The 19,481-nt window shown below is 42.1% G+C and overlaps 1 protein-coding gene across 2 annotated transcripts in view; it reads left to right on the top strand.

The window, feature by feature from the left end:
- Window positions 1-359: 359 nt before the first annotated feature.
- Window positions 360-19,481, top strand: part of LOC119737561 — a 34,580-nt gene continuing 15,458 nt past the window's right edge. The window contains exons 1-12 of one of the 2 annotated variants that reach the window (XM_038212011.1): window positions 360-905; window positions 5,239-5,532; window positions 8,354-8,500; window positions 9,357-10,023; window positions 10,555-10,990; window positions 12,446-12,518; window positions 12,863-14,131; window positions 15,145-15,325; window positions 16,031-16,179; window positions 16,906-17,184; window positions 18,134-18,343; window positions 18,847-19,047. In XM_038212011.1, the coding sequence (XP_038067939.1) occupies window positions 5,266-5,532; window positions 8,354-8,500; window positions 9,357-10,023; window positions 10,555-10,990; window positions 12,446-12,518; window positions 12,863-14,131; window positions 15,145-15,325; window positions 16,031-16,179; window positions 16,906-17,184; window positions 18,134-18,343; window positions 18,847-19,047 (3,879 nt within the window). In that variant the 5' untranslated portion in view covers window positions 360-905; window positions 5,239-5,265. Of the gene's footprint in view, window positions 906-1,794; window positions 1,929-5,238; window positions 5,533-8,353; window positions 8,501-9,356; window positions 10,024-10,554; window positions 10,991-12,445; window positions 12,519-12,862; window positions 14,132-15,144; window positions 15,326-16,030; window positions 16,180-16,905; window positions 17,185-18,133; window positions 18,344-18,846; window positions 19,048-19,481 lie in introns of those variants that run through there. The other variant, XM_038212012.1, reaches the window with a different exon arrangement.

Raw genomic sequence — 19,481 nt, forward strand, 5'->3', positions numbered from 1 at the left:
CTGCAATGATTGTTTTCTTCCGAAATGGTACCATTTAAATTTTAATGAGGACTAAGGTATGCGGTACCAATTCTGTCTTTACAGGGATTCTTTTTGTTATAAATCGGTACGTCTCCGGGTTTCATGGAATTCACCCTGGCACAGTTAATTTGCTCTCTCATGGCTGGCCCAAGTCTAGTGGAAACAGGAAACCAATTCGGGGACATTTCCGCAGCGTAATACTATTAATAGACCTAAGACATTGTGTGCTTTCCTGTAGAGACAAACTACAGCCAATCGTGGTCCATGGCTCCCATTGGAAAGCAAACATGTAAACAAAGTGTGACACATTATGTCTCAGGTCTATTGCGCCACCGGCGCGGTGAGTGCGGATGGATTTCATGGAATAGCAAATGTTGTCCTTGCTAGAAATGATTACTTTTAGGCCTACGTTGCACGCTATGTAGTTTCTGCTATGTACTGTCGAAGTTCGAACCCATACCGTAACGGTTCCGTGTGTTCTCTGTTAATTTACTGTTCAGGGTAGGCGGCCTATAATCTGGCACTGAAAAACAATCCCATCAAATCAAAGGGTAAAATACATCACGGTGTGTCAAAATAGATTGGCGCAGGATTTGTTTCGTGTGGGTGTGAAATAGGGGTGAAAAATAATCAGGGGAATCCCCTTCACTTTGGAACGAGGTTGGGAAAGGTGGCGTTACAGTCGATATCAACGCAATTACCATCCCTGGGATCGAGTGTGCACTTTGGAATTTCCAGTTTTTCGGAGTAGTCGGATCCCCACACAACTCTGATATCGTATAATGTTGCATGACGCCTGGGTATCCTGGAATAAATAGTCGGTTTATTTCCTCCGTTCGTAAAGTGATGCGTAATCGCCGAGGGTTGTTGGGACATCAAGATAGGTAATTCTTTCCCTGATTTTAATTGTAAGAATGCATTTATTAATTTTGTGCATTTGTACTAAAGTGTGTCGCTTTGGTAAGTGTTCTTTCACAGTGAATATTGAGCTACATTCTACACGTACTACACTCCGTACCCGTACGAACAGCTGCGCAGTGAAGTTGCTACTCACAGTCACAGCAGTGACGTACGTACGTACGACGCCCTGTTTACGGGTCTACGCGGCATGCATGTGATCATGGCATTCCTTTAACTCTCCTGCTGTTTGAACAGTCACAGACAGTCTAAAATTCAGTCCTCTTCTTCCCTAGCCCCATAAATGTGGCCAGTTTACTGGACTGCCTCCGTAAACATAGGCCACACAGCCACCATCTTGGAAACTGACTCGGCGAAATTTTGAAAGTGATTTCCACATTGCGACTTCAAACCCAGTTCATTTATGCCTTAAAAATACACTTACCCTCTTAATAACAAAATTAGAACCTGCTGTCAGAATCTTTTGGTCTGGGAACCGGACTACCACTGGGCCTGCGGCGTGCGTCCTGCACGCGTGATTGACAGGTGAACGATCTGCGCGAGGGCATTGTTCAGTTGGACCATGGAGATAGCTCCAAGGTTGGACCAAGTTGCCAAGAAGGCTCCAGAAAATGTCGTAAATTACGCAGCAGCTGGGCAACTGACACTGGCAGCAGGTTCTAATTTTGTTATTAAGAGGGTAAGTGTATTTTTAAAGCATAAATGAACTGGGTGTGAAGTCGCAATGTGGAAATCACTTTCATTTTTTTCAAAATTTCGCCGAGTCAGTTTCCAAGATGGTGGCTGTGTGGCCTATGTTTACGGAGGCAGTCCAGTAAACTGGCCACATTTATGGGGCTACTTCTTCCCCTGCCATGCCTTTTACTCTGGCTAGTCACCAACAGTCATAGCCCTGTAAATGTGGCTGAAAAGAAATACTGGACTACACTACAAAGTACAATGTCATGACTGTGACTAGTCAAATTCAGTCAAACAAAAACAGGCAAAAAGTAGGCACAGCAGGCTTATCAATCACTAGTCCGAGTAACTTGTTGGACCCAACTTATCGCCTTTTTAACATTCGGACATGGTCTGGCGATAGTCGGGTCCAAGCTAATCGGTATATGAATGTTTTCAACAGTTAAGAGAACTGTTGAAAACAGTCACTTGATTGATTTTGACTGAATGAACAACTTTGCACAGAATGTACGTTTGCATCTATAGGAGGGTTAATTTAAAAGAAACTCAACTTTTTGTTTTTCAATTCTTAATTTGAAATTTGCTGATAAACTCTACTGTATTACTTTACATTATCAAAGAGCAGCAGAACATTTTGATTTAAGCATATTTTGCTATATTTTTTTTTGATATATTTATTTCAAAGTTATCCTTTATTGAGGCCATCAAAAGCAATTTAAGGATAAAACATTTTTAAGAAGAATAATTGTTACACTAGCAAAGAGGATTGTTACTTTTCAGTAATATCCTTTCTATTAATTTTATATCTAGTTTCATATTTATTCAAAGTTAACAATACTCAACAGATAAATCGTCTATAAACAGGTGAATTCATTAACCCTAACCGAACTCAACCCATCAAAGTTCAACAGCAGGTTTTGTTTAAATCTGTTGGGATAGGTACAGTACCCCTAAACTGATGGTCTTTTAGGTTACACCTCTATGTTCCAACACCCCTATGTTCCGACTGCACATATTCCTATTCCTAACCCTAACCCTAACCCTAACCGGGAGTAACACAATCTAGGTTGTCGGAACATAGGGGTGTCGGAACATAGAGCAGTCACCGTCTTTTACACTGGGGTTGGCATACATGTACCTCCAGAAACCAAGTCCAACAGTGTGTGTGTACAATTTCCCATGAGGGTGTTGGAATTTGCCAGAGTGGGTATGGTTCCTAGTACATTAGGCTGGGAAGTTGGGGTTAAAATACATATCTCAGGTTTCAACTGCTAAATGGACAACCTGTAGATGAAAATACCTAAGGCAGTTTGCCCATTCCTATTGGTTGAGAGCCCGTCACGTGGCCGGTCTTAAACGGTTGAAAAAGACATGGCTGGCTGGTCTTTAACACTTTTCCAGCGTCACATGAAATTTGGAATCCTATGAAATCCGGTGCCAGCGCTGTTTTATTGGTTGAACCTTCACAATCCTCACGTAGGCATGCGCAATACTACCAGTGAGTCAGTATTTCATAGTCCTAAATGCATACCTCACCAGTACATCTGCGTTCTGTGCAACATCATGCAGTACGCGCAACACACGCGTCAATCTCCATATTAGGAGTTGTTTTCCAGAAGGTCGTACCATTGTTTAGATCGAGGGGTGTTTTGTTGAACGAAATCGTTGAAAATTTATAATTTTTGACTTTTTTTTACTTATGTGGACTGAAAAGTTTGATTATTTGACTGAAAAGGTATTTATGAATGGGAATAAATATGTGCTTGATCGGTATTAAACACTCTGTTTAAGACATACAGTTGGAGTCTGGATGCTGATAATTACCCTTGCCTTCGGTTTAGGTAATTATCTTCATCCAGACTCCAACCGGTTTTAAACAGAGTGTTTGATACCTCCCAATCACACATTTATTCCCTTATCGCTACTTAGTAGGCCAAGTAAAAAAAGTCCAATTTCAAACAAATGTAACATGGTCTACACTTTGGGGATTGATGTCACATTTTTTCATTAAATGCAGTTTCCTCATGCTTTTTTTCCTATCCTATGTTATCTAAGTGATGGTCAGTTGTTGTAAACATGTTTCAAAAACATGAATTTGAGACTAAGAAACATGTCCACATGGGCGTCGCGAGGGGGGGGGGGGAAGGTGCGAAGCCATATTGATGTTAATTTGATGAGGGGGGGGGGAGGGCAAATACTCCCCTGCTCACGCTCAGAAAAATGATAAATTGAGAATATAATTTTAAAAAGTTGAGGAATTTTTGAGAAAAATTTGCTTCCCCCCCCCCTGGAAAAAATCCTGGCGATGCCCATGCATGTCCAATATTGTTTGGAAATACTTGGAAACTTTTCACATCTGGATTGGGGCTCAAAGGAAATGCTGAATTCACATTCTAATCCTGAGAAACATGGTGATGGTCAAATTAAGCTGTCTCTAGATCATCTGCAAAATGTTGTAGATATGCTTTACCAAGTGTTGTCTAATTGGGGAAAGTCCCTGCTAGAAGCTTCAAAAGTAATTCTTCAAAGTAAATTTTAAAAGGTCCATGACATTATTTTTTCTTACGAACATAGTTTGTGTAACTTTCTACTCTTAAATGTATAAAAACTATTTGTTATCCCTTTTTGGTTAATTTTATTGAAAAGTGCACTTCTTTGAACATTTAAAATTGTCCATGCTTTTCCAGACAAATTATGGCGCTATTGCAGTGATGTCATTTCAGGAAGACACTATTCAGTTTAAGGGATTTCGGTTCAAATTGTGAACCTAAACATTTGCTCATTGAAAACATCTGTGAGAAAAGTTTGGTCATTGGCTTACTGCCATGTACTGACTCAACGAATCACAACCAAAAAAGAAAGATTATGACAGCAAAATATCCAAAAATCTGACAACTTTTGGTGCTGAAATAAATGTAACATTGAGGTTCACACTTGTGCTCATGAATATGGAAATTTTCATTAGCATAAAAACCAAAAAGGCACCAAAATACCCTTGAAATGGCAAAACGCAAATTGAAAGTAAGGTTAAATGGGACACAAAGGTTCATTTTCGAGGATTGCATTAAAACAAATTATATTGCATGGGCCATTTAAGCAACAATCTCCTGCCAGATTATTAATTGATTGGCATCAACTGACTCTGTGGTGATGTATTTAGTGTATCTATTCTTAAGACTAAATAGTTTCCAAGAAAAGAATGTAAAAATCAACACTTTTTTTGATAGTGTATGAAAAAGTCTATGAATAGATTAATTAATTCATCTGTTTTTAGGGTTACAAAATATAGGAAAATGAATTAAACTGCTACAAACTGCTTATCAACGACTTGATTGACCCGAAATAACAAATTTATGAACAAAATTAGCAGGACCTCTGTCAAAGGGAAATAAGTATTATTGTTTGTAGTTTGTTTCTCAATGCATTTAATTTCCAAATTTCCAAAGAACCCCCCCCCCCAACAATACATATTTGGCCAGCATGCAATTGATACGATCAATTTTAAGTTTTTTAAGTGGAATGAATTTTGAAATGTACACTTATCTTTCAAGTCACAACATGTTTGCTCGTTATATTTGTATTCTACTTCAATTATAAAGAATTGTGTTTTTTTACATTTAGACAATAAACATGATCTAGCAGTCTAGCATGGAGAACCCCTCTGCCGCAGAATGTTATCTACCAGACACCTATCAACCCCCTTCAAAAGTGGACGAAACCAATTTGGATTCAGGGGCGTTCCAACATGTGAAAGATCTTCACGTACAAGTGGAGAACTACATGAAAGCCCTGCCCGTGAATGAGAAAAGCATTGCCGAGCATGTAGACCAAATAGTGGCGTTGGACTTTCCCCTACCGGCAAAGTTCTCCAAGGTTAACGTCGTTGACCTTATCAAGAAAAACAAGAATATAAAGGTAAGGCCAAGTATAACAAAAAAATAGTTTCCCGTCCGGGCTTTTTGAAAAAAGGAAGGAAGCAGCCCCTTTCCCAAAGATGTGTCTAAAGGAGCTGTCGCCCTTTCTTCCAAATTCTGAACTTGCAAACAATTTTGCTTGAAACAAATAAAAAGACAGAATGTACTTGAAATGTATGACTAATAATTGCATGAGCCTCTTGCGTTATCGATAAAATGCGTTCAAATGTCTCACCCAGTGGTCTCCCCGAACTCTCCCTTTCTTACCCGCGAGGGGGTAGTTGTACACGGAGCCCATAAGTGAACCGCATGAACACATTTGCATGCATATTGCTGCGAAACTCGTGATAAGAATCGATGCACTTATCCTGTAAATTGTATACTTTTAAAGAGAAATCAGTCAATCTATTTTCGGCAGATATGAGTAACTGTGCTACTTTGAAGTCCTTGTTCTAATGTGTGAGGTCATCCAGGGTAGTGCCTTGTTCAGCAGATCACAGGTGTCAACAGGGTCAACTGAGGTACCTTGCGGGGCACTTGATTAAATTTCCTCACTTAGATAACAGATTTAGTTGTTGGGGTTTGAGGTTATTCTATGAAGCCCTGGTCCTTCATGATAGGATTCAAGTGACGCATGTACATGGGGATCACTGTTTTAGTGAAGTCCCTAGATTTTGTGCATGTTTAACTCATTCTTGAAAACTTTAGCTGTTGAAAATCAAGGGTTGCTTGCAACGTATTGTGTTGTGACGTACGAGTGGTCATTTCTGACGTACATTAAAGTGGGTATATAAAACCAAAAAATGCACCCTGGACACTGATATAATATGTAGTAGGCTCACAGATTATACATGTTTTTTTTTTAAAATCTGACCAATTTCAACCTGGCTGCCTGTTGTTTTATTAAGCTTTGAGGAATATGCTGGATTTGTGTAAGTTGAAATTTTTATTTCAGTTTCAAAATGACTAGCGTCCTTGCTTTAGGCTGAATTACATGGACAAAAAATGTTTCATTTACAGTATAGATATTGCTGATCAATCTAGGCTTTTGTGGTTTGTAATTTGTTCATGGAGCTCTCTATGCTAAATATTTGTTCACCCTCTGTCGACTGAAACACCCACACACATTGTGAGAAATCGCTACTTCCGCTTGTTTCTTTTGGCACAATTTCAAGAGCAAGAACAAAATCGCATACGGTTTACATGTATATGTCACATAGCATGGCTGTTGTACATTACATGATTCATGTTTTGTCATCCAGTTTGAGGGGTTTTGTAGACCATTGGGAGAGATATCATAAACCCTTTCCAAGCAATTTCTTCTTGAAAATGTTTTTTTTTTGGCTTTGATACTCTTTTAATTTGTAGAACGTTTTAAAGCAGGAAACAAGTTAAATATCGGTCCAATGTTACTTTTGAAGAGAACTTCAGTTGTGTCCAAAATTAAAAGTTATTAACTGCTTAGCTTTGCACTAAGACTAAATTGGTTGGCCACACAAGAACATTAAGCCCGTCTGTGTGGCTTGCGTTTGAATGGGAAGTGGTTTTTAGCTGCTTTACTGACACCTCGTTGTAGATATTCTAGACACTGTATGAACATTTATTCACAGATAAGTTGATTTCAATGCTAAGCACATGTATGACCATTGCATCTGCTCGTCTGCTTACGATTATTATAGACTTATTCACCATAATTATGGTGTTTTGACCAATTACAGCCGTGATTATTTAGGGTCCATGAAGTGAATTTTTCTTAGGAACATATTTTTTTGCAACTTTCTACTCTTCTTAAATGTATGAAAAATATCTGACATCCCTTTTTGGCTAACTTTATTGAAAAGTGCACTTCTTTAAACACTTAAAATGTTCCATGCTTTTCCCAGACAACTGATAGGGCTGTTACTGTGATGTCATTTCAGGAAGACACTGTTCAGTTTAGGGGTTTTCTGTCCAAAAATTTGCTTACTGAAATCATTTGTTAGAAAATTTTGCTCACTTGCTTACTGCCATGTACTGACTTAACAACGAATCACCAAAGAAAAGAAATTTATGACAGAAATATCCAAAATTCTGTCAACTTTTGGTGCTCAGTGAAATAGCCTTCAGGCGCGGATCCGGGGGGGGGGGGGGTAAATAATTTTCCCATGGAAGTTCATGAAGAAAAAAAATGCGAAACCCCCTCCTGCTCTGACACCCATTAAGTTTTTAATGGTAATAATGTCCACCTTTGCACAAAATACAGACCCAGCTTGGTTTGATAGGGGGTTTATATGTACACTATTCTGTGATATAGTGTTAATAATCGTCGGATTTGAACAGCGCCCCCATTGAAAGTATGGTACGACCCCTCCCCCCCATTGATTTTTCGGAGGCCAAGTGTCCGCAGAAAAAAAAACTTTCTACATTTCAGATTTGTTGGCCGATGAAACCCCCCCCCCGCGAAAATTCCTGGATCCACCCCTAATAGCTGTAACATTGAGGTTTCTGCCTAACATGACATCACACTTTTCCTCATGAATATGGAAATTTGCATTAGCATAAAAATTAAAAAGGCACAAAAATACCCTTGAAAATGGAAAAACGCAACTTGGAAATAATGTTCAATGGGACACAAAAGTGCATTTCCAAGGTTTGCATTAAAAAAATTACATGGACCCTTGAATGTCTGACGTGCATGCACAAAAGTCTAACATGCACGCACGGATGTTTGACGTGCGCGACTGGAACATAGATTGGAAAGGCCTACATGTTGTTGCCTATTAGTCTATTGCTTCCATAATTGACACTTAACAACTTTGAGGGTTTTTTTCTTCTCTGTGCAGGCCGACGACAGTTTACCCACTTTAGCATCAGCTCTGGGGCTCTTGGAAAAATATGGCCGCAACTTATTGAAACCCGAACGACCGCAATTGTGGAAATGCATCTATTTTGCAAATAGTGTTTTCCGTATGAGAGTGGACATCATCAAGGTGGGCTAAAAAAAAAAATGAAATCAAACAAAAAGTTAAGTTGTTGCGGTAGCACCATGTGGAAATATCTCTTTGTGAGTATGTGTGGTTCTGAAAAGAACCAGAGGGAACTCAACATTTCGGAGAGTATGCTCTGCCCGTCGTCAAGAGACATCAGGTAGGACTATCTCTTGGCGACGGGCAGAGCACACTGTCCGAAATGTTGAGTACCCTTCGGTTCTTTTCAGAACCACACATACTCGCAAAGAGATTTTTGCTACCGCAGCAACTTGCCTTATTATTACCTTTCATCATGCAGACCTTCAAATCTCATCAAACAAAAAGTTAACTTTTAATTTTACTCAGATACCGTTGTGTTATTTATTGAATAAAATTTATGCATTTAAAAAATCAACATTGCAGACATTCCAAATAACATAAAATTTGGGTGGTTTTTGTTGTTACTAAGAATAAAATTTACCTTATTAACCCTTACTCTCTGAGGGTAGTTTACTGCATGTCAGTTGGTTATGCCAATGCCCTCCAGCTGCAGTATATTGGCAGATAAACTATCTTGACAGTGAAGGCTCCAATTGGCAGGAGTTGGAGGCCCTGGAGGGTGCCTGATACTGACCAGCTGGGGGCACTCACTTTGTTATCAGAGGACTCTCATTGTTCTCTGTGGCATGTATTGGAGTGCCTGTCCAGTTACCCTTGAAATGACATGGCAGATATTGGAGGGCCATGCAAAAAACATAGGAGATTTTCTTGAGGCACATATTGGCATGCGTTGGAGGGTCAAGTAGGGTAAGGGTTAATTATATTGTGTACATGTTTTCAAGTGATCTATCTTTCGAGTGTTTATTTTTTTGCATAGGGCGCAAGAGATGTCTTAAAGCTGATGGGCTATTCCGAGGTGGTTGAAGACGGACTGAGTTTCCCCACTGATCAGGAATCACCCAGTTTGGATCTTGTTGCCATAGTAACCGCTGACCTAGCCATAGCGAAGAGAGAGATAGAGCTGTTTAGTCAAGGGGAGCATCCGTATTCCTATCGAATTCAGGATTGTCTGGACGGAACGATCGCTATGATTCAGTTTCCTCCAGATTCACCATCCGGTCAGCCTAAGAACATCTTCATGAGACGTCCTGCTCAGGGCGGGAAGACCATCTATGAGAACGTAACCCTGATGCAACCTCCTCATAAGGTGGACTTCTCGGAGAGGTTTAATCAGCAGTTAAACCTCGGCAGTACGACAGATGGAAACTGGAGAGATGCTCTTGAAGTTGTACCGGCACTAGCCCCAGTCAAAATCAATCCCTTCGCATCATCTTTGCAACCAGCATCCCAGGGAGAAGGAATCATACGTAGGATCGGAGATCCAATGCCGGCCTCCGGCCCCGCAAAGTCTGACGTTGGATTGGGATACTTTGCCAATACATCCGGGCAGGTTGCACAGGTTCCGAACGTGGCTCCAAGCACAGCTCACCAGTCGGTTGTAGTTCCATCTCAGACAGTGTCGCAGGTGCCTGCTATCAATACAGGTATATTAACCCATTTTAACTTTACTACATTGTATTACATTGTGTTTATTCACCGAAGAATCCACAAAACCATTGATTGCATTGGGCAGTTTTTGAGGCAACAGGGAGTTATAGACTGGGCGGTCTCGGGCACTACAGTGACTTGTGGGTTAAACAAACTTTAGAGATTAACCCATCCATTTTTTGCATTTTTGCCAAGAAACTCCCCCAACTCCCAAACCCAACCCAAATCTTCCATATCTAATATTTTGCTGTCTTTAAAGCCCATTAAAAGTATTGAAGGCTACAGTCCTGAATGCATCGAAATACTGCAAGAACTCTTGATAAAATTTACGGAATTAGAATATCATGTATTCTTTGCAAAACTGTTTTGATCTAAATCACCATCTTACTCCAAACACCTATGTAATTCTTGCATTATATTTGGACTTTGCAAGCACATAGTTCGAAATAAGTTGCTGAGGTAACTTTAGTTTTACTTTTAGTGGGATGCACACTTTAAAAACAATTTTTCTATCCCTGTCTGCTCAGAAAAGACAAGTGAGTGTGTGATGTGTGGTAAAGCCACCGCTAAGCTTCAGTGCAGCACCTGTTCGGGACTGCGATGTGAATCCTGCGACAAACAGTGGCATCTTCACCCAAACCGCCGCGCTCATCAGCGAAAAATGATCGATCTTCCACCAGTCATCGAGGTGACCACATCGCAGCCGCTGCCGCCCATTGTTCTCTGCGACGTGTGCGGGACTCAGCCAGCATCTTTATTCTGTGTCAACTGCAGCAGTTCCACCGACAGCGGCAGGTATTGCAGCGACTGCGACGCTGTGTTCCACGGACACCCGCTGCGGCAAGATCATTCTCGACAGCCACTGGAGTTAACGAAGACGGATCCCGCGGACAAACCACCGCCTAAAAACATCGTCTTGTCTCCAGTGAGTTCACAAGATTCTTCCCAACCGACGGAATCAGGGTAAGTATTGCTGCTGTCTCAACATGCATTCCTGTTTCCTAAAAGTTTTGTTTTGATTTAAGTTATAGAGAAGTTACATGACCACTTTGTGTGCCCATGCTCAGATAGTCTGAGTATCATGTCCCCTGTGGTCCATGGAGCCCTCTCTGGCCTCTCCGGTCCAACGTCTGATATATTAGCAAGCAAAGTAATTTGTGATGTCATTTCATTCCGAAATGTGGACTAAGATTTTGATTGGTCAGTTTGGATGCAAAGTTTCGGTAACACAACAACAAAATGCTGCTTATCGTGGGTGTGATGTTTATGCCTGTGAGGAGTTCGCATTACGCAGTAGAGAAGGCGCCTGCTGATTGGTCAGTTTCTCGAGGTCATTAGCAGTCAAGTTGCATAATTAATCACCTAATAAGCTGGCATATAATAGACCCTGGTGCAGCAAGGGTCCATTACACAGACTAATGCTTAGGTGCATTCAGCTAACAAAAAGTCTTGAGGGTTTGTGCAAAACTGCCATGCACTCCACAGTAGAAGTAAAGGAGCTACTCTAGTACAAGTACAAAATGGGTTCACATCCTCACTTTTTGCATTCTCACAGTTTCATTGCCTATGCTGTCCCAGAGTCCATTAAAACTCTCCGCTGACCGATTGTGCTCTAAAATCAAGTCTGGTTTGCTAAATTTTGTAATAACTCCCACATTTTTCATTAAAAAAAAAATTCATCGTTCACAAGTTCCTCATTCAAATAACATAGCCAAATAACGCAGTGAGTGCTCCTTTAAAGTGGGTTCAACTAGCAACCCTGAAAACCCTAGCCAAACCCCAGCCCCTCCAACAAGAACCACATGTTTGTGGAATAAAATCCTTGTAGTGAGTCTAGCCGGCCTGCCGCAGGGCATGGATACATGCAATCGTCCTGTCAACAAGAGTAGTCAGCAAGCTCAGGTGACGGCTGTTTGCCCTTGTCGGACCACTATGGGCTCCATGTGCAAGTACCCCTTCAATGGCCAGAAAAGGAGGGTTGGGGGAGACCTAGATTGGTTCCTGGTCCATCCACTGCGTATTTGGAATGATCCAAAGTTATTGGGCGCAGGGATTAGTCTTGGAGACCATCTCAAGTTAAGCTTGAACATATTTGCGCGCCGACGACGCCTGATGCTCACATGCGAAGGCACTATGGCTTGGCTTTGTGCACATTCAGGATAAATGATTCGTGCGTACTCATCGATACGCACATGTGGTGTCCCGTCCAAGGGACTCTCAAAAGTGGTAAAAACGTGCCCTCTTTTGTTAGTGCATGGAGCCCATACAACCCAAATTGATAGACAGCAAAAGGTCGACTGGATATGGACCCTATTCAAACCTGTAGTGTAGTTTACAGAATGACCGTTGTACCATGGGTGTAAGAGAGTGATAAGCGAGGCGCTTGATTTGGTTTGAATTTCTTCTCCTTATTTGCAGTCCTGCACTTGCTAAGAAAAGACCAATCCCTGCTCCTAGACGTTCCTTCAATAAAAATCAAGCTCGGAAGGAGGTGAGTACATTTACTTGTTTGGTTAAAATGTTAGTATAAAAGTATTGCTAGAACAGTGAATTTCATTTGTGTTTATGAAATGTGTCACTAAATTCCACATTGTAATTATCTGAATCGACCCTTGAAAGCATCTTTCAATATTTTTCAATATCAAGTGCAGCCCAGCACGAGATCCAAACTGTTGACAATATTTATCGGTGATATCGGTATTGATTTGCAATATCATGATAATCTGGGAGTAAATAACAGCAGTCTGTAGCTGATGCAAAAGATTCTGTTGGTTAAGATTACTTTTAATCTGAATTCTAATCAGTAAGTATATCATTTGGTCTTTCCTTTTGCAGCCATCTGAAGCCGCGATACCTGAAGGAACGACTCTCTCGGACGATGTCTTCACTGTGGATGAATCCAAATGGATTCAACCAGACATCAAGCATCCACCGTCCACGCAGCGGACAACTACTCGGTCTCAGTCTGAGACTGACTTGGAGCATACAGCCAGTGGCCCCGTGTCTCCAAAGGCTTACCACTCGCTCCCAGCCTCCAAGAAAGAGATCATGTCAGAGATGGAAGCAGTCGTCAAGATGGACATCGAGATCCTTCAGAAGATCCAAGCAGATCGTGACATCATGAGCACTTGCGATAAAGGCTCACCCAGGTATGAAACCCTGCAAGCGGAAATAAGCCGTTTAACGAGCGAGCACGAAGGCCTCCTGAGGCGGCAAAAGGAACTAGAAGCCCTTGAGAAGAGTGCCACATTAGGGGTGGTTGCAGAGAAGGAGACAACCGAAGAGCACCCTGAGGTCAGGTATCCACCAGCAAAGGATTACAAGTCGTTTCCATCTCGACAAACAACCATGGCTGCCACCACTCCGAAAGGCTCTCCCCCTACCAACACTACAGCCTCAAGTAACGCTCCCAGACCACAGCCTAGATCAGTCAGCACTTCGGAATCACTCAGGCAGACGAACCAAGTCACCAATACACAACCTGCATCTGCTGGGATACCGTATACCTACCAGGAGCCATTTGCACCTCCCAATCAGGGGTCGCAATTCTTGCCTGCGTCTGCCTCCTCAGCTCCGTCCGTTGCTGTCAGAAATCCCCCAGAGATCACCCCATCGGCTCAACCTGCAGTTATGGATGTCGGCTCTCCTATCGTGCAGCCAGGAAGAGTACAACAACTGGTTAAGCACAGCAGTTCAGGTTCCACGGTGAGAGGTGCACCAAACAGCACCAGCCAGGCACCCATCAACGGCAGCCAATCAGCGTACGGGGCCTGGGTGTGCCAGAGTTGCGGCAACCATAACACAGCCTCCTCGTCTAACGCCGTCTGCATGACGTGCCTTTCTCCCTTGAGTACCACACAGAGGCAGACAGTAGCAGCCCTCAGCCAACAGCTGAGTCATACTCTACCGATGGCTGCACCTCCACGTCAACCACAACCTGGTACCTTCCAGATGAAGGCAGCCTCAACTGCTCAAGCTGCCACGGCCTGGGCTGAAGAACCTGTGACTGCAGCTGGTGCCACGCCTGTTCCCTCCAGATCCCTACCCAGCCAGCCGTTTAAGCCAGTCAGTGTCTTCACCTACCTACAAATGGAGGAGGAGGCGGTAGGTCTTTTTCTTTTTCTTATTTCAAAGGTCTGGTTGCTCATTGCGGAGCAGCATTCAAGCGTTTGTCACATCAATACAGTGTGCCTGTCCATTACAGCAAAGACTAGCCTATGGGCTCTGTGGGCAAGTACCCCCTCAACGGTTACAAAGGGAGAGTTGGGGGAGACCACTGGGAGAGACATTGGAACACATTGTCGATGACGCCTGACACTCACGGGAAGACGCTTTGGCTGCGTGCACATTCAGAATAAAATAATTGTGCGTACTTTGCGCTGTACGAGTGCAACCACTATGCGCACGTGGTGTGTCTAGTCCATTGGTCTCTTGAAAGTGATCAAATAGCACCCTCTGCTGTTCGTGCATGGAGTCTATAAGACATTGTAAAGACTTTCCACTGGTTCCCATTCTCTGCAACACAAACCCAAGGTCGTTATTAGCTCACTCATGGAATCTACTTATCATAGCACAATGTTTGTCTCGCCTAAACAAAGTTTTAGGGGACACTTACCAATCCTAACTTCTGTATGACCGTATCCCTGTATAGTATGTATGTTTAAGTTTAGGTTAAGTTTTTGAATTTTTTTTTATAACTTCTACATGCTTTTATTGATTTTAATGAAACTTGGATGCAGTGACCCTTGGGGGGGGGGGGGGAAGGCACAATTCTTCATGGATTACTGAGGTCAAAGGTCATGTAGGGGTCGTTAGAGGTCATTGTTCAAACATGCTTTAAATGTAACTTTGTCTACAAAATTTGGTGGCTTTAATGTCACTTTGATGAAGTTATCCTTGGGTGGGGGTTCATCAGAACTCTTCCAAAACTGGAGGTCAAATGTCATCTAGGGGTCATTTGAGGTCATTGTTTAAAAATGCACATAATCTGACTTTTTTGAAGACCACAAAATATGTAGGGGTCGACCGCAAAAAAGGCGACATGTGATCCATGTATCACCTTGTTTCAGAGACTTACTGTATCTCAGTATCTGAGTACACTTCTCCACTGATTTTAGATGCTGAAAGAAAAGCAGAAAGCAAAAGAGGAGTATGAGATGCAGATGGCAGCACAGAGGGAAGAGAAGCCCAAGACGCCATCGCCTCCACCAAGAACGAAAAAGGCACACAAGAAGGAGCAAGAATTGCCATCGGAAAGAGCTCCGATGTCGCCAAGAATGAAGCTGTCACCCAATCAAGGTAGTGAAGACCAAAACTGATTCACATTCAACAATGCCACTGTAGGGCTGTGTCCCAATAACTTGGCTATGGCTAGGAATAACACACGCATCTATGGAAGCCACTGGCTTGTGGCTGCAGCCACTTCCCGTATACTTGTTATTGGTTGCCTTTAGTGTGATCGATTCGGTAGAGCTGCGAATCATAGAAATTTGCTGAGTAGCCCCATAAAATTTGACTATGTACCTGGACTGATATATTCAAGTCAGGTCAGCCCCCGATTTCAAAAAGCGGTGTGTTGCATTGCTACCCAAGTTACGAAGTGTAACACGTCACAACCTACGATGCGTCGCAATCGTAGGGATACGACGTGTCGCAGCGCTGCGATGCATCGTAAGTTACGATGAGAGTCATGAAATCGGGTACAGGTAAGGTTGTGGCGGAAGAGATCCTCCAACAACACGGCCCATCTGCTTCTCTCCCTTCAGTCGGATCGTTCCTCTATGCAGGACGTTGTCCTCTTGCCTCTCGACCTTTCCTTGGGTTGGTTCTCGCAGGATGAGGGAGGAGGCTGTCAATTCAGGGTGTCGACATCAAAATGTATTGGATTAATGTGTTTCACATGAGGGCTTACAAATTCACCAGCATGTTAGGGGATGCTATTGTAATTTCCCCACCAAGTTCACTCAAATGTTTCTCTTTCTTGTCTTCTGTTACTTGTTACAGATGATGTCCTGTTAACGCCACTCGCGAAGGATTTCACAGCCGCTCCCCGGTCAGTATCACCAGGCCGTTCTCACGTCATGTCGCTGGAAGACAAGAAACGACTAGATGAACAGAGATCCCAGAGTCTGGACCTCATTGAAATACTCAGGGTAAGCTGTCAGGTTAGCTAATTGCCCTTAATACTCGCAGCAGAAGCTGAATTGCGAAGGACACAGCTACAACGTAGTCGAGCTGGAAGGCAAGTTAAGGTGCCTTAGGCAGCTGCGGTACGACCCATGTCTTATCAGGGAGCATAGCTGGAGCAAGTGTGTTGATAATTGCGGAGGGAGAAAAACCAGAGAACTAGGAGAAAACACTCATGGCACAGGAGAGAATCAATGAACAACGTGACGCACATAATGACCCAAGCCGGGGAACTGTTTAATTATTTCTGGTAATGAAACCCAGGATTCCTCAAAAGCGCCCTAGGCACTGTAGCTCGCAAGCCTGAAGAAACCTGTGGAGAGACGACAGTGAGAAGAAATTATAGTTTTAGAGGTGGGAGGAAAACCCTGAAGGAATATTCTGGGAAAAACCCACAGAATCAGGTCGGGACTGAAAACCCAATCCACATGTTGGCCCAGGCGGGATTTGACCCGGGAAGGCGAGGAAAGTACCGCTATGCCAACCTGACTCCCCGAATCGAACCTCTGTGTCAGCAGTGAGAGGCAAGTGCTGTACGCACTGCACCACCTATACCACGCAGTTTAGAAATCATTGTAGTGAATTTTAAAAGTAAAATTGAAGATTAGATGAACACTAAGCAGTGGAATGTTTTCTGAGTTGTTCTGTTATTTAAATTTCATTTAAATTGCGATTTTTTATTTTATGAAAAGGCCGCTGAGGGGGCTGGATATTTTCCCGAGGAGGTTGTTGCCGCCTCAGAACAGATGCAAGGAAGCAACAGCGAGGCGACCAATGAACTTCAGTGGCTCGAAGAAAACTGGGATAACTACGTCTCCACTGTGACTACCATGGCAACCAATCATCTGAAGAAGGAGATAGGGAAGAGTTTTAGCAAGGTGAGGAGTCAGGATGCTAGCCAGGCGCTCAGAAAGCATTATGGGAACGTCGAGAAAGCCGTCGAGGAATGTGTGACTGAAATTCAAAAGAGGGTGAGATAAGTTCTTTACATTTTCCTTCTTGACGTGATGAATATTACAATTTTGTCCTACCTGAGTAAGCTTGTGAAGTTTTTCTCACAAGTCGCTGGACATCACTGAGTGTACAGGGTTTATCAAATAAATTGGCCAAGGGCTAAAAAAAAATTTAAAATTTAAAAAAAATTAAAAAAAAAAAATCCAGGGCGAGTCAAAAAAAGCGAACACCTAAATCTCAAAAGTTGTATTTCATATTTAAAAAAGAAAATAGCACCAAGAATAATAATGACTGAAAAGCCAATTTCATAAGCTACTTTTAGATGAAACAAATTACTGAAATTGCTCAATTCGTTCAAACAATATCACCATTTAAACACAATGACCCTAAAACCTCTTTCGTCCATAAATGCGATTTCAAGAATCGTCATCACAATTGTCTTCAAACATCACCAGCGATAACACCTGAGTTTAAAGTTAAAAATATTCAAAAAAGTCCTTTTGAAGGCCCGTTTTTTAAAATAGATTTATAAAATCATATTGTTTGCCTAAGTAGGGTTGTTAATAAATATATTGTGTACTACAGTTGTTGACAGTTGTTGAAACAAGTATTCTGTGTCATTTTCTTTGTTGTTCCAAACAGTCAGAATACACAATAAATTGCTTTTTTATTTTGGATGAAACAGGTTTAGGGTCATAGCATTTAAATGGTGATATTCTTTGAACGGATTGAGCAATTTCAGTAATTTTTCATTTAAAAGTAGTTTATGATATTGGCTTGCCAGTCATTATTGTTTTTGGTGCTACATATTTTTTTTAATATGAAATATAATTTTGGGGGTTTGGGTTCTACTTTCTTTGACTCACCCCGTGTATGTCCTCAATGCAAATTCTGATTCATCGTCTAAATTTTGTTGGGTTATTTTACATTATGACTCTGAATTGATGTTTTCAATGTTTCATCCAGGTCCTGAGTCTCGTCGACCTTGGCTTCTCCCATAAGCGCGTTTGCGAGTTGCTTTCCACATGCGATGGTGGAGTGGACGAAGTACTAATCAAACTGCACCAAGAGAGGGCGGCAGAGTTTGTTGCTCGTATATGGGCTGCGGAGAATTCTGCTTCTCAAAAGAAACAGGTGGTCGACCTTGGGGTGTGTCGAGATAATGAGAGTAAAGAGGTAGGTGAATCAAGGATGGTGGACACCATATTGGACATGTTCCCTGACTCCCTCAATGTCATTATGATCATTATGGTATAATACACAAATCTGTAGAAACAACGGGTGCGTTCGAGCGTGTTATTCGTGTTAACACGAGTATACTCGTGAGCACACAAACGGCAGGAGTACAACCCACGGGTTAGCAAGAGTATGCTCTCCATCATACCGGGAGTATACTCCTGCACCGAGAGTAATGCACACGCAACATTTTCCTGCACTCGGGAGTAGCAAGAGTAACACGCTCTAGTTCGGTAGTTTAGTCGCAGAGAGTGCTCGACTTGTTACACGCACGGTCCCTTGTTATGATATTTTGACCCTGATATTTTGACCCTGATCACGTTGTGCTTTGTTGCACAAGTCTATTTTTTTTCCTCTGATGACACAGTCACTACAACACGAGTCTGTTTCTTTTCCGTTTACACAGACTCTTGTTTTTTAAGTCCTACATTGCTTATTTACAGAGACGTCTTCGCATCTTGTTGGCTGAGTATGACCTATCAAGCTGGGGCCGTGCTGAAACGGCAGCCACGTTGATTGACAGGAACAAATATGACTTTGATGATGCCATCACAGCTGCTGGACAGTGTGGTGACCTGGAAAGAGCCAAACAGTACCTGGAAAAAGAATGCCAAGTTTGCTTTGCAGAGTTTCCTATGAATAAGGTAAAGATTGGCTGAGTTTGTTCAAAATGGATTCTGATATTTTTCCCACGAGCGCTAGTGGAACATGGAACATGTACATTACATGCATGCCTATTATACAAATATAAACATGATTAAGTGATACTTAATTTAGCTTCATAAAGCACATGCGTAGTAGACTCGTGTACGGGCATATTAACCCAGTGTGTGAAAAGCAAAGCTAGCCACTGACACGTGAAGTGAAGTGAGAATTCAGCTCTTGATCATAGTATGTATGAGGTGTATATGCATAGCTGCCAACTAGTACGATTTTTTCGTAATTATTACGAATTGTTTGTTAAATTACGAAAATACGATTTGCCACTAAAACATTGCGAATTTCGTTACTACCTAACGAAAAAAAAAAAATGTAAAGTATCGTTTTTGACCGAAAACTTCTGGCGAAATGTCGCGAT

Source organism: Patiria miniata, unplaced genomic scaffold (assembly GCF_015706575.1).
Source record: "Patiria miniata isolate m_02_andy unplaced genomic scaffold, ASM1570657v1 HiC_scaffold_3, whole genome shotgun sequence".
Taxonomy (NCBI): domain Eukaryota; kingdom Metazoa; phylum Echinodermata; class Asteroidea; order Valvatida; family Asterinidae; genus Patiria; species Patiria miniata.